Source organism: Chaetodon trifascialis, chromosome 7 (assembly GCF_039877785.1).
Source record: "Chaetodon trifascialis isolate fChaTrf1 chromosome 7, fChaTrf1.hap1, whole genome shotgun sequence".
Classification (NCBI taxonomy): Eukaryota; Metazoa; Chordata; class Actinopteri; order Chaetodontiformes; family Chaetodontidae; genus Chaetodon; species Chaetodon trifascialis.
Window position 1 is genome coordinate 16,752,436 of NC_092062.1, and position 16,147 is coordinate 16,768,582.

The 16,147-nt window shown below is 44.4% G+C and overlaps 1 protein-coding gene across 2 annotated transcripts in view; it reads right to left on the reverse strand.

Annotated features, from left to right (window-relative positions):
• kcnn3 (potassium intermediate/small conductance calcium-activated channel, subfamily N, member 3) overlaps positions 1-15,432 on the reverse strand; it is a 46,737-nt gene extending 31,305 nt beyond the window's left edge. The window contains exons 1-3 of one of the 2 annotated variants that reach the window (XM_070966266.1): positions 14,896-15,432; positions 13,121-14,265; positions 443-538 (exon numbers count right to left, since the gene is read on the reverse strand). In XM_070966266.1, coding sequence (XP_070822367.1) covers positions 443-538; positions 13,121-14,239 — 1,215 coding nt within the window. In that variant the 5' untranslated portion in view covers positions 14,240-14,265; positions 14,896-15,432. Of the gene's footprint in view, positions 1-442; positions 539-13,120; positions 14,266-14,888 lie in introns of both variants that reach the window. The other variant, XM_070966265.1, reaches the window with a different exon arrangement.
• Positions 15,433-16,147: the final 715 nt, after the last annotated feature.

The window sequence follows — 16,147 nt, forward strand, 5'->3', positions numbered from 1 at the left end:
CGAATTCTGTCTCTAAAGCTCTATAGTTACCAAAAAGGTACCAAAAAGGTTTTATAGTGGGCTCGGTACATGACTATTTCTTGCCAAGGCTCAGCAAATTCCTGTAGTCTTGAAATAGTCTTCGTAAAACCACATATAGTTGTTCTGACATGTTAAGTATACTTTAAGGTACATAGCATATCATAACACTTTTAAGACAGGCAGAAGTGGCAGATTTTGTTAAATGTAGATAGAGCCAAGCTAGCTGATTCCACCTGCTTCTAGTCTTTAAGCTAAGCTAAGATTATTGCCTCCAGCTCCACCCTGGACATGACAGTGGTAATGACCCTCTTTGCTAACTTCCCACAAAGCTAAGCTACTGTAGTAACCAACATGTTGAACACCTGCCTGTGAGCTGTTTGTGTCACTGTTGCACTTGTGGATGTCTGTGCATGTGTTTTACCTGAACCTCCCGTGCATGGTAGGCTATGATGAGGCCCAGCAGTATGACTGTGGACAGACTGATCAGACACTTCAGGGCCAGGGAATACATGGAGCTCTGAAAAGAGAAAATTGAAACACAAACACACAGGCTTAGAAACATGCAGCAAAAACATAATCAACATTTTAGGTCGACTTCATGATGAGATCGACTTTAAAGGTACAATGTGTAAGAACTGGCCCCCGGTCGAAGGTCACTCCTGACAAATGGGAGCAGCATATCACCAGAGTAACGGCTGCTCACTGAACTCTGTTGAAGCTATCTTTTGCTGTAGCTAGTAGATGCTAAGTAGCTCAGTTAACCATGCAGTTAGTGGCCGTATTAGCTGACTGGAGTCTACCCTGACCTGGAGCACGTAGCACTAGGGATTATTGGTGTAATGGAGCCAGGCTCAGCAGTCTACCAGTGAACACAGCTGGATCAAGACCGGACGCAGCCTTGAGACCAAAGGAGCCCAGAGATGATGTATGTGGCTCAACTAGATCACTTTGGTGAGTTTTATTTTGTTTCTGTCGAGTTTGAACTAAGTGCGTTTTATATCTTGGGAAATGTCGAGAGGCTATCTGGTGGGCATGCTAACGTAAGTAGATATCTCTTTGACATAACGTTGCATTCTGTTGATGAAATTATTTCATTTTTGAACACCTGTAACCAAGCTTCTGGCCATACCTTACACTTTGTGCCTTTAAGATGAGATAATCATTTGCTGTAAGGTTGTTTTAATATTCATATTCTATGAAAGATGCCACACTCATAAAAACTCATGATAGACCACATTCTGCAACAAGTCTGCTTGAACCCAGTCCCAGATGTCCTCTGTCACTCCTCTGCTAAAATGAGATGTGTACCATGGCCTCAGCATAGACAGTGAGAACTAACATTTACAAAACAGACTTTCAAACGCTGAGCAGAGGCAGAACGGTAGTATTCCAGCTGTCAATATCACTCTGCAGTCGAGCTTTAAATCCTCTGCTTGTCTGGTTTCATAGGGCTTACAATCAATGCACTGGGGAACTTCTGATCAATACAGCTCATAGCACTTCAGTGGCTTCTTTAACCCTCTCACCTCACACACTCAGAACACAGCAACATTTACTGGACTTTACATGCGTGCGCGCACACTTAAACGGTATACATACACACATACGCTGACACATTTGTATATTAGCTCATTTGCAGGAGAAACTCCCAGCTTTGTACACCTAAGATGGATTACAATATACATCTGGAAGATCAAAATAAAAAAAATGCATAAGATACTGCAGTTTCTGTTCACTGTCCTCACTGTTGCGTGCTCTTTTCAGAACGTGCTTTCATTGGAAACAGCATGTTTGGTCTTGCGTGAGCCGAATGTGCCGTAGGAATTAATGGATAAATTCAGGTGTGGGAAGCCTGAGCATCAGGTGTCATGGCTTCAAAAATGACATCAAAAAGACAAGAGCATGCATGTTAATTATTTAAATGCAGCTTATTTTATGTCTTTGGTAAGGGGCCATGGCGTAAATGAATTAATTCCCTCTGAATCTTCCTGGTATACTTGAAGGAAACGTTACTCCATTTCATCCTCCTGTTTTTTTCTTCCACCTCATCCATAGCTGTCACGCATCAGGGAACCTTATTAGTCATGCCAGCGGCGTGGCTCTAGGAAATGTTAGTCTGTGTGGTGGTCTTCCTATTGGCCTGTCCACCACGTTGGTCTAGACTGAAACATGTTGAAGTGTTGGATTGTCATGAACTTTTCTACATAGACTGCACGTTCCCCACACGATGAATACTGGCTTTGGCGGTCTTCTGACTTGTCATCTAGCGTCACCATCAAATTTTGATTTATTCACTGGACTATGTCAACATCTACCTGATGGATTGACATCAGACTTTGTACACATATTCATGTTTCTCAGGTGATGTATTCTGAAGGTACTGGTGACCCCCTGACTTTGCTGTAGCACTGCCAGCAGGTTGACATTTTTTGTTTTACTGAAATGTCTACAGCTATTTGATGGGTCGCACTGAAATTTGAGACAGGTAGTCACGGTCTTCGCAGAATGACCTGTAAAAATCTTTATCTCCTGACCTTTCATCTAGTGCCGTCATCAAGACAACATATCTATTTTATGATCACATAACGTTCAACATTCCCGCCAACTTCAGCTGATGATGAACTGTAAACACTGTATCTGCTTAACATCAACATTAACAAGCATTAACTTTGGGGGTGCTGATGCACTGCTGTGCTTCAGTACAGCCTCACAGAGCCCCCAGCATGGCTGCCAACTCTCATTCTAGTTTTTCATTATCACTTCTTTTATCTTGCTATGCTATCATGACAGCATGCTTTTGAGCTATCCCAAAACAAGTTAATTTATAAAACATACGACACTCTTTACCCTAGATCCTTGATTTGAATAAGAAAAAAACTCTGAAACAAACACGCAATCGAATGAAAAGTGGTGCTGTATGCACTGAGTAAACAGAAACAGCGGTCATAACAATGCAATACGGGGAAACAGAATTACAATATCAGAACGTGACTATGATAAGAAATTATTTATAAATGCAATTAAGGTAGTTATCATAGTAGTAGGCAGTGTTGCACACTATTTCAGGTGTCAGATATCAAAAGATTCTGTATATGTATGTCTGCCAAATGAAAAGATAATGTATAACCTGAAGGGAAAGCTAACAACACAGGACTCCTTTTTTATTGAAATGAGTGTTAAATCCACCTGCCGTGTGAGTCAGATAATGCTTGTTTTATGTTGTTGGTGTTTTTTCTTTTCTTTTTGTCCCGCTCTTTCAACTCAATTGATAGACAAGGGTTGTTATTTATTCACTCTTCGTAAGTGTCTTGTTTTAAGTGTTGTTTTTTTTTTTTTTTTCCATACTGTCAGTAATTTTTGCTGTTTCTTTGAATAGGCACAGGTGCTGAAGGAATTACTGGTCGTACATTAAAGGGGGGTTGAGTGGGATGGATGTGTGTAGGTAATGGGGAGTGAGCTGTGGGGGGTGAAGGGGGGTGAGATGGGATGGGGTGTGCTGATCTGTCATCTATGTGGTAAATCATTGATGCTGTGTGGCTCACTGATTGTTGTTAACAGTTTTTAAACAAACATGGAGCTTATGGCACAGAGGAATAAGATATTTCTGCCTTTAGCAACACCGACAATGCTTGTTAGTTGGATCATTGTTGTTTCAGCTTTTCATGGGACTTACAGTACTAACAATAAGAAAACATATCCAAGATGTATTCTTTACATTTTAAAGAGGAGAGGAAGAATAACTGATTAAAGAAAACTACACATACACCTCATCTACTGTATCTGTCTCTCTGTCAACAAGCATTAATAAGGGTTAAACTCATACTGGCTTCTGACCTTTTATCAGGAAGTGGATTTTGTCAGTGCACCAGGTGTTTAGTGTTAATCTGCACACAGATGCAGATGCAAATGTCAGGAATCATCTTAGAAAAACATTCAGTTTAACTCACTTTCCAAGCTTCAGCAATGAAACTGGCTGCATTCAGTTTTTTGGTTTCTGAAAGCCACACTTGTTGAATTGATTCATTTGTCAACGTCAGCTCAAGGACTAGGCTTTGAATTGCACAGTATCATGCACAAAAAACAAAGTGCATCAATACTGGAGATCACCAAGGTCACACGAGGCACACGACAGCCGAGTGTCCTCTCCAGGAGAGCAGTTGTGCCACCTTCAGACTGCAGTGCCTCAGATTAGATATTTCAGCCGTTAAGTAGGATGCCGTTAAGCACCCATCGCCATTCACTCTCTTAATTTGCTTGTGCGTTCCGAGTTTAGACACATATTACTCAGCCTTTCCTTCACGACGTTATTAGGCAGCATCTCCATCGCATTTTGGGTTCATGAATATATATTGCAAGTCAGCCTCCTGGAAAATAGAGTGTGTTAGTGTGTTACTGTGCCTATTTAGGGTCTCTGTAGATGCTCATGGCCTTAATGGTATTAATTCAACGTCACAAAAACACACACACAGACACACACACAGTCTAGTTTGTTGATCCTCACTGACACCCTCCTCTGCTGAGTATTCCTTTTTCACATAAACATCAAAATCTGAAAGGATTGAATATGAGATTGGGTGTCCTTTCTGCTATCTAACACACACACACACACACACGCACGCACGCACGCACGCACGCACGCACACACACACACACACACACACACACACACACACACACACACACACACACACACACACACACACACACACACACACTACACAGGAGGAGAGCATTAAGTGAGTGTTGTTCATTTGTTCCTCATATCAGTGTGGTCATGGGCCACTGCGCAACACTGGGAAAATACCAGCTACAGCTTGGCTCTCCAATGATTTCCTCCATCGGCTTGCCCAAAGCTCTAGCTGTCTTTTGGCCTTATTTCCTCACACTCTCTTTTCCTGTCTCGGTCTGTCTCTGCTAACATCTCATTTGTACTCACTGAAGCAAACTGGGCGCAAAGAAAACCGACATTGTTGTGCTAATGAGAAAAATGCAGACTTGGACATAAACGCACAGCTGCACTGGTGAGCTACAGTGTGATTTGCTTGGAGTTTACTTTCACTCTCACCTCTCTGGCTGCGTTTACCGTCGACCGTCTGTTGCCCGTTCAGGTTTGTTTTCAGCTCTGCCCATCACGCTGTCAAGAGCATTTAGTTTCTTCCTGTTTCCACTTCACTTACTCTGCCTGTATAGTGAATGACGGGTTGATGACGAGATCTATGTGTGCACATGCTTGCCCTCTGTTCATTTTCACTCTTTAATACCTGCTGAGAATTCTTGATTCTAATTGGCTGGCAGGAGTCCATTAATTCCTAGTAACTGGACACCTCTGATGCATGTGTTTGCTTTTCTCAATGAATGCACTTGAATTGAACTCTAGATAAAGACAGCAACAGGGAGGCTAATGATTTGTTCATTCTTCAATAAGGACATGGACAGCTGTGAACAGCAGATGCACGCACGCTACAATCTGTGGCACTAGAAAACAGCATGGTGATCTCACGACAGCAGGCAGAAGACCTCCTTTGTTTTGGCTGGACAGAACAAAAAGTCATTTGTGCGTCTTTGTACTCCCTTAAAGATGATTCGTAGTGAAGTGTGGATGGCAACAGATCTCGCCACACAGCTTCTCTTTTTAAGTTTATTTTTCTAGCACACACAGTCTGCAGTGTGTACTATCCATGCGGACACTTGCGGACATGGACAGATGACAAACTTTATTTCAAGCAGGCCCTTGATGCCGTGTGGAGGCAACAAGCTTGAATTTAAGTTAAAAAGCTTTGAAATTGTGGTGCTTGTTTGACCAGCGAGAGTTCTACATTTGGGGAAATGTGCTTATACTCTCTTCCGTTCTAAGAGTTGCACATGAAGATTGATACTGGTGTTAATTATGGAGGTAAAGCCATCAGGAAATTAGCTTAGCTTAGCATTCAAACTGGAAGTAGTTGGAAACAGTGAGCCTGCTCTGTCTGAAGTTCAAAAATACACCTACCAACACCTCTAAGGCTCAAGTAGTTGTGTCAGATTTCAGCAATAACGGACGAGGTATTCAGATCCTTTACTTACGTAAAAGTACTGATACCACCCTGTGAAAATACTCCACTTCAAGTAAAAGTCTTACACGTGCGTGTGTGTGTGTGTTTTCCTGTTTCTTTTTGTCCAGCTGTGCTTAAGTGTGTGATTTGTCTGTATTGATCAGCGGCTTGGTGGACAGCATGTGGAGATAATGAGCTTTTTGAGCTCCTTTAGGTCAATCAGCAGACAGACAGACAGACAGACAGACAGACAGACAGACAGACAGACAGACAGACAGACAGACAGACAGACAGACAGACACACGAACACACACACCAAACTAGGTAGTACACTGGTCGGGAACCCCCAGCCTCCGGGTCATATCTTCTTAAGCAATAAAGAAGATAACGAAGCGGTCCCTGAACGCAGCACATGTAAAAGGCAAACCTGTGTGTCTAAGTTTGTGGGGATGAGTTCACAGTGATGAAGAAGGCTAATCTCTAGAGTCATTAAAGCTACTAACATGCTGAACTGGATGAGCTGCAAGAACAAATGCGCCCGGATGAAGTTAACGCTCTTCAGCAGAATCTGGACACCCAACAAGCAGCATTCACAAAAGCACATTCAAACACAGACAGTGTGATGCAGGCAAGTTTTGTCGTGAGTGAGCTAAAAGCGAAGAAGCTGAAACCTCATTCAGAAGGAGAATTTGCGAAGGAGTGCCTTGCTGTTGCGGAGCTGCGAGCACAGGACAAAGTGTTTGTCTGCAAGAATTCATGGAGATGAAGGAAAACCTGACGTGGAAACTGATAGCACAGCAGGTGCCTGTGTGATTTTCATGGCCTTCACGGTGGACATTACCAAGTCTCAGAGGAAGAGGAAACACTGCATTTTCCTGCTCTGCAAGAACAAAAGCCTGCTATGATATCTGAATATACTGCTGAGTGTGAAAACTCCTTCAGGCGTTCGGCGAGAGGTTTCAGGACGTGAAAACTAAACAGAAGAAACTGAACATACTTGCTGTTGACTGTTGAACCAGCTGAGATGTCTGACTACAATATGAGATCACTGAGCTGCAAAGCAACAACCTATGACTCTGAGCACTGGCACTGATTTGGTTCCACTCAAGACTGACTGACCCCAACCTGGAAAACCAAATGTGAATAGTATCATCATCATCATCATCATCATCATCATCATCATCATCATCATCATCATCATCATCATCATCATCATCATCATCATCATCATCATCAAGCAGCTCCAGTCATGACAGTGGCTTATGTGATACATGTGTTAAATAATGGCCAGGCATGGGGGGGCCAGGAGGGCCAAGGACACCCTGATAATTGCTGCCCCCCCCCCCCCACCTCATATGCATATTAAGCTTCTTAGATGCACCCAATCGCCAGTGACTGCCCCTGTCCATGTGTGCCACCCCTATGAAAAATTTGTATGGCCCTTGATGGATGTTATAAAACTTGAAATGGCCCTTGATTGGAAAAAGCTTCTTCAGTCCTGAGGTAGAATATAGATGAGCGTTTTCCCCAACTGTCCCTACCTCACCCTTATTGACACAGATGTAAGAACAAATAGCAAATACAAGTCGCTTAACAACACATTACTCTCGTAGTGATAAGTCGCTCCCAACATGTGTTGGTAATGCATATGAATGTCTATGTGCTCTCCCTGTCAGAGTGATGCCTTGTTGCAATCAGTCTCCAGGGAAACAGGCAGTAGACAGATGAGAGATGTCACCTCAGCAGGATAAACACACACACAGAGACACACACACACTTGACTGCGCGTTGACACACACCATTACGACCTTACACACTCAATTAAATCCAGACAAAGGGAGATGTGAATGCACATGCACACTAGCAGGTGCATCCACCTGATGACACACACTCCATAGGCGTGTATGCACAGAGGAACGCACACAGTGACGTGAATGTTTACGTTGTCGCCAGATGATGCAAGTTATGACACACCCATGAGTACCAACACACTCACACATTCAGAGAGAGGTAGCCTAGCCTTGTTACACTGGAAGAAATGAGCATATTTGTACCTGTTAGTAGCAAGACCTGTGGGATCTACCGTCCCTTAGAAGCCTGTGATCTACAAGATGAAGGGAGTGTGGAGGAAAAGAGAGGAGGAGGAGGTGGAAGAGAGTGGCACAGAAATGCTGAGATGGCTGATAGCTCCTTTAGAGAATATGGTGGCAGTTGGTGAGTTTAATTCCCTGATGATCCTTGTGTTCTGTCTGAAAAGCAGCACACAGCCAGCGTAAGTGGCCTCGCAGAGTAAGGTCTGCAAAGGTCTCCCAGTAAATGTCTGCGAGAAATGTCAGCGATAGGGGAGCGAGGGTGGGGAGGGAGAGACGGAGGTAACGCAGGGGGATTGTGGGAGACGTTGTATGCCTGTTGAGATGGCAATAAGCCCCTTGGGGAAATGGAGACATATTTAAGAGAGGAACATAAACAGTGGCTGCAAGTGAGAAGAACAAAGGAAGGAAAGGGAGACTGGAAGCGAACACTGCTGCTAATCCGTGAATCATCTGTGCTTGTGGTGAAAAATGGACAGTAAGTGGCTACATGCCTCTCAACCACACACAGCACCCATCTGGATGTCGAGGTGTCAAGTGTGTGTATTGACAGTGTGGCAGGTGAAGCTGACAGCAGCTGTGCGTTCCCTCAGAATAGCCATGTTCCACTGCAGGTCTGAAACGTGGCGTGGAGCCAGGGCCCCGAGGAGCCACATGGGTCTCTGTGAAATGATCTATTGATCTGACAGTGACAGGCCACATGCTAAGGTCCCAGGTGTCCGAGGGCCTCAGTTATTCTCAGATAGAGACACATGTCAGACAGGGACCCCCCTCCCTTTTACCCTGTTCCTAATAAAATCAATAATAGAAGCTCATAAAAATGTTTTTAAGTGGGACTGTGCTCATACTGCTGCTAACACTTGAAGTGTCAAGGTCAGTGTCAAACAGGTGTCACTGATCATGAAAAGAGTTAAAAATACAGTGCGATGCTTGACACTCTGAGGATGTACAGCGTCGAGCCTCTCTAGAGAACGCGTCTCAGGATAAGTTACGGCGGCAATTGCATTTTTCTTGAATGCTTTTTGTGGGAAAACTCACAATTTTGCCTGAGAGCAAATGAAATTATTTCACATTCATGAATTATTTCATCATCGAATATTCTCTCTGCATAATCTAGCTTGGCTCAACAACTATGATTGGACATTTACAGTACAGGAATTCACTGCCACTGCCGAGGGCACTGAATATCAAATAGTGAAGAAGGATTCAGATCCTTTAATTAACTGAAAACGACCAATGCCACAAAAGTATGAAAAATACTCTTTTACAAGAAAAAAATCCTTCATTCAAGTACAACCCAGAACCCAAAAAAGTTTGGACAGTGTAAAACAAATAAAACAGAATGTGATAATTTGTTGATCTTACTGCCATATAGTCCGTTGAGAACAGTACAAAGACAATATATTTAACGTTTGACCTCATCATCTTCATTCATTTTTGTAATATATACTACTTTTGAATTTGATGCAGCAAACACGTTAGGACAGGAGCAACTAAAGACTGAGAACGTTGTGGAATGCTCCAAAAACTCCAGCAGGCTCATTGGTAACAGGTGATAGTGTCATGATTGGGTATGAAAGGGGCGTCCTGGAAAGGCTCAGTCATTCACAAGCAAGGATGGAGGGAGGTTCACCACTTTGTGAACACATGACTGTATAAAGGATGTTACTGGATTGGTTCAGGGTCAAATAGTTCACTTGTAAATGATTGCATTCTGTTGTTATTTACATTTTACACGGCGTCCCAACTTTTTTGGAATCAGAATCATGTACTATCAGCAAAGTGTTATCAGCAAAATGAACTAATTGTATAAAGTAAAAGTGCTTGTTTTGCGATGGCTCCTTTGAGTGATACATTGTTATATATTGCATTATCAGATTAATATACAGATGAATTAATGGTTGAGGTGTAAAATCTTGAAAAGGAATTTATAACTATAGCTGTCAATTAAATGTGGAGTAGAAAGTTCAAAATTACGTGTGACGCATCAAAACTGTACTTGAATGCAGTACAATAAGTAAATGTTACTTTCCACCACTGCTGAATGTTCGTACATAAGAACAGTTTTTATATGCATCAGAAATCCGACCGATCTCAAATGTGGTCTTTGCCTTGAACTCGACTGAATCTGGCAGGTTAATAACTGAAGATAGAGGCTATAATACAATGAATGGAAAATCTCAGCTGTGGCTACAGTACGTGCTGACACGGTTTGAAATCTGTTTCTGCACATGAATATACATATGCTTACTCACTATACCCACAGTCACGAACACCATGTCCTTTTCTGTTAACCTCTCTCCCTGTACACACACAAACACACACACACACACACACACACACACACACACACACACACACACACACACACACACACACACACACACACACACACACACACACACACACACACACCATCCAACATTCTTATTCTTCATCTCTATTTTTGGGAGGAACATAGAGCAGCTGGTTTGGTAGAAACACACACCGGCAGTATACAATGACATTTAGTTTACAGCTATTGTCAAAGACACAAAGTCTTATGGTGTTGTTAACAGGATATACATATATGCTGCATGTATATAACCATATATGTATATTTCCAATAGTGAAAAATGATCTGCACCTATCACATTTCCGCACAGGCTCTCCCACTACCTCTCAAGGATGGCTGTCAATACACAGCATGCGAGCTAGCACCTCTGAAAGGCAGCATCCATTTCCAATGTGCCACTTTGTACAGCATGTGTGTGCTGGGATGGACCCTGCATGTGTGGGTGAGTGATTATCAATAATCAATAGAGGAAATCATTGAAGGCTTCCCCTGCAGACTGGTTTAAAGCACTGCATGAACCTCTCCACTTCTCTCCTTTCTCTCTTTCATCCTCATGATCTCCATCCATTTTTCACAACAACCAGTGGGCTTCTTTCCACCTCAATTATCTAAGTGAGGGCTTGAACTGTCTGATGGAACTCTAGTATCTGTTGGAGTCAAACCAAATCTGCAACCATAAAAAAAATAAATAAGTTGGCACTCTGCATTTAAAAATGAATTTTGATCAGGCTTTGCAGAAGCATACTTAACTCTCTGGATTCAACCTCATTTTTAAAAAATGTGAGGTGCAAAGGTATTTTACATACTATTCTTCCCCGACTCTGACTTCCCATTCTTAACCAGAGATATCTAATGAACATAGATTAACCAACAGAGAGCAAACACCTTGGCTGCTCTGATTGTGTTTTACAGCTGTCCATCAATTCTTATTGATCGACAATTCTGCCTGATTCACTTGAGGACTATATTGGTTGTAGCTTTAGAACCCAAATCAGGCTTTTCATTATCGCCTTCCCATTTTTTCTCTCCTTCCACAGCCTTTCATTTCTCGCCCAGCCGCTTTTCTCTTCCGATCACACTCCCCCAGTTTGACGCCCACTAGAACAGCACAGGAGCAGAGGGAGAGAGAAAGTATGGGGACAAATGAAAGAAAGAAAGAGAAGAGAAAGCAGCATAAAGAGACAGGCGTGGAGTTGATAGAGAAAGGAAACAGACAGAAAGAGAGAGCTTTACCAGTGTCTGCCGTCTCCTTCAGGGAGGAGAATAGGTCGACAGAAAGGAAGAAAAGAGACGAGAAGGGATCGAGAGAGAGAGAGAAATCCAAATACTGAATTTTCATTAATGAAAAGACATCGCCTCTAAAACTATGGTTTTTATAAAGTAATGAGTGGGAGACAGAGGGAAAGAGAAAAAGCAGCAAAGACGCAGGCAGCAAAACAGAACAGGTAGATTTTTCTAGCAATGACAATAACAGAGAGGGAGACCAAGTATCAGCTGGAGACCACAGACAGATACAGAGAAGCGGGGAGATAGAGACACACCCAGCTGGCCTATCCTAATAGGCTACCTGTAAATCTGTGCTCTCACATGATCCCATAATCTCCCTCACACGATCAGTGATCCATATATGACAAGCTGTATAAGTGGAAGTAATGTTTCCACCTTATTAGCTAAAGAAGACTAGCCCTCTGTGACATGACAGCGGGAAAGGAGGGATTGAATGAGGGCAGATATATCTTTGCATCAGGAAGGTGAGCACAACATGCTCCGAGGCTCTCTGGGACCTTGTGGCACACACACACATACACAAACACAACCAAAATAAACAGACAATACCAGCCAGGGGCCGATTGAGCTTATTACACTCCCCATTACACAGACAAATGAGATCCTGGCCTCCTACTGATGATCTGCCCCCCATGTCCTCTACATCGCTGTCTTACATCACCCAAAAGCAGCAACTGTCAAGCCTGGTCATTACAGTCCACAACCCTGCAACAACATCACAGTGTTGGTCAGACTGAGTGGGGTGCACCAGTCAGGAAATTGGTGTTTAACTGGCCACAGGTCCATCCAAAATAGATGAAGTTGAGGCAAAAATGAAAGTTAACCGAGGGGATTCCAGCTTAGCACTGGTGCACAATGCTACAGCCATCATAACAGCCTGGCGTCACTTTGTTGGGCCCCTTTAATGTACTGAGGCAACATTAAAGGGGCAGTCTACCAATTTGTCATTGCACCTGCATAAAGTTACGTGACTTACGAGATACACACTTAAAGCATGATGCCCAAAATCACAACAGCAGAGCCCAAGATATCCTGACTTTTAGTCTCAAGTAAGAGTCAAACTCCAATAACACTGGATCCTTCACTTCCCATAATGCAACTGAATGGTTTCTTTCATTAGACCCTCCCTGCCTCCCAACCTCTACATCCTCATTTTGTAGCGCACTCTTTCTTCTTTAAAGTTGTATTCTCCAAGTTCAAACCCTGATGATGTCAGAGCGACATCATCAGGGTTACTTTCTCACACTTGACGAAGCTCTTCCAGAGCCACAGGCCACATTACACAACAGACTAGTGAACTAATCTTTACATGTAAAATCAGCCGAGTGCCCCTTAAAGTGTCACTATTCCCTCACCTTGGTGTACACGCCCCACGACAGCTCCGTCTCAATCACCATGACGACGATGCCAAACATCCCGAAGATGAGAGCGTAGTCGCTCAGCCTCTTCCTCTTCTCAAACAGCGCCCTGCGATGCCCCAGTTTATAGCCAATGTTTTGGTTCTTCCTTTTGGGGGCCTTGGAGGTGCTGCCCCTGGCCCCGGTGCCCACTGCCCCGACTCCCCCTTGCCTGCTGCCCCGCCCCGGCTGCGCCCGCCTGCTCTCCACCAGCGCGTGGTTCTGGTGGTAGATGGACATCTGGTTGGATGTGGAGTCGCTGATGTCATACCCCCCTCTGGGGTATGGGGAGTCTTCTTTGGATGAAATCACAATCTCTGGGGGGCTCTGAATTGGGGGTTGATTGGTAGAGGACTGGGCCACCGAGGAGGTAGGAGGGGCTTCACGCTGTCGGTCATGCCCCCCAGCGGCCGTTGCCCCAGCAACAGCTGAAACACCACCCTCTTTGGTCTCACTGCTGCTGTCTGATTCGATGAGGTTTCTGCGGGAGGCGCTGAGGCGGCTCAGGGGCTTCATGACCCCGCCTGTGTACTTACAGGAGCTCATGGCGATCTCGGTGAAGGGGTTACTGTCCCGGCGGTGGACCAGAGGGCTAGCCTGTCTGTGCTTGCAGCCCCTCTCTCTCTCTCTCTCCCTCTCCCTGTCCCTGTCCCTGTCACGCTCTCTGTCCCTCTCTCGATCCATGGAGGGCGAGTGGGAGGAGTAAAAGAGGGCGTTGTAGACCGGGGAGTTGTCCCCACTCAGGCTGTGTTGTGATCCCAGGCAGGAGGAGAGCGGGGTGCTGGTGGGATGCAGGGCGTTGGGGATGGGTGGCGGCAGAGGCTGGGCTCCAGAAGATGACAGGGGCAACTTGGGGAGTGATGCTGGAGGCAAGTTGGGCGTGGCAGTGGACGGGGACGGGGTGCTGCCATTTAGACGGTCGAGGCTTGATCCTCCCATGTGGTTGGAGTGGTTTGATCCTGGCTGGTTGCCGGCGGTGGAGGGATGGGATATACTGCCCAGGGGAAGGAGGAAGCGCTGGTCTTCATCCTCACTCCCTCCTAGCAGAGCCAAGCTTAGAGAGGGGGGAGGCTCCATGGTCACAGCTGAGGCCACGCACCTGTCTACAAGCAAACACAAGACAAGAGAAGAGAAGAAGTGTAAAGAAATGGCCGAATATTCATCACGAAGGTATTAACGAAGACAGGACAGACAGAGAGAGAGCGCACTGAGACGGACGCTTGGTTAAAAGAAATGAGGGACAAGACTGAACTTCAAAAGCCAAATGTGTGTGACAAAGAGGGGCAGCAGACTGAAGAAAAGTAGCCATTATTGGGGAATATGTTCTTCTTTGAGCAGCATTTGAGTCAGCTGTCCAGTCAGCCCCTCTCAGCAATTTCTCTCTCTGTCTCCCAGTGTCCTCTCATTCTCTCACATCCCACAATGCTCCCGGCAATCTTTGCCATAAAATGTCATCTGTGTTACACTGTTGTTAGCCAGGGGGGTGGTGCAGATCCTCCATGGAAATGAGATCAGGCTCAGACGCTAGAGGATAATAATTCCACATCAGTCAGTTTTGACAGCACGAGAAGTAGGCTACTGTGACTGTGTGCGTGCCTCAGTTAAGCATAAGTTGTCTGCATTTGTTTGCATTTGATTGATCCAAAACAATAACCTACTTTCAGTAGCCTATGATATAACCAGACACCTTCACAGCCCCCTCCTCCCTGTCTGATTCTCTACCTACCTCCTACCTCTTCTCTCTCAGTCCCTGTCCCCCAGGTTAGTTGTGTTGAATCACTGGCTGGATGAAAATAGACCACCACACTTTTTCTTTTTCATGTTGTCACGGCCATCATCTTTTCGCTTCGCCTCCTTTCATATAGGTCCCTCCACAGGTCCTCGCTCGCCTCTCGAAATTGTGCGTCGCTTCCCACAGATGTTGCTCCTCCGTCTGCGCTCACTTGATATGATCAGTTTGTTTCTTTCTCCACCATCACGGGCGTCTCAGCGGTGCCCATGTCGATCCCGTCAGTGACAATCGACTCGAGATGAAGAGGAATAATCCATGGTGACTGGATTTAATCGCTCAACCTGTGGCTGCACGTCAGACAATGTGCAGCAGCACACACCGGCAAAGGAGGGCTGCAAAAATACAAAAAAACAAAACAAAAACAAAAACAAAAAAACGCAAAGCTGGACGTCAAGTAACAGTCCTCAGATGAGCGGTGAAGCCTGAGATTTAGTGTGTGACTCCACCGACTTCCACTCAGTCTCCAGCTCCCTGTCTCCTCGGATCTGTCTCTCACTCTCCTCCAACTTCTCTCCCTCTTCCTCCGCCTCCAGTCCTGCCGTTCATTCCCATTGGACGGAATCAGAGAGGCGAAATAAGCGCTGAAAACAGGTGGCAGGATTTGTAAGGTGTAGCCGCCAAACAAATGTCTGATTTATTATTGTGGGTTATTTGGGGGGTGATTATTTTCACTGTAGCCTCAGCAAACAGCGTTTGTATCAGCTGCCTCGAATAAAGACTAATAAGAGCGTATCTGGTAAAAGCCAGCAAAAGTCAACGTGAAAAAATACATTCAAGGAATTATTTTCACATCCATAAAACAAACCTGAAGACAATTCCAGAATAAAAATATATCCTACTATTAGAAAACAATTATGTAGAAAAAAAATTCAACATGATGGAGGCGCGTCCATGTGCGCGTTCACCTGCGAACATGGAGAGGACCTGCACTTCTCTGTTTTGTGATGAAAGTGAGTAAGAAAACCTCTTGGACAACTGGTGGTTTAGGCTGGAATTAGATGGTATAATGCATTAGCCTCTAACTATAATACGTTTTTCTTTCATTTCTTATCTGTTGATCTGGGCCAGCTGCTGCATACAGTGCCTTGCAGGGACAAATAAAGTTGCATTGAATTGAATATTATCTTAATAATTGATGCCTTAAGGAAAAGAATAAAAAAAAAACCCTGATATGTAATTAACAAAAGATAATG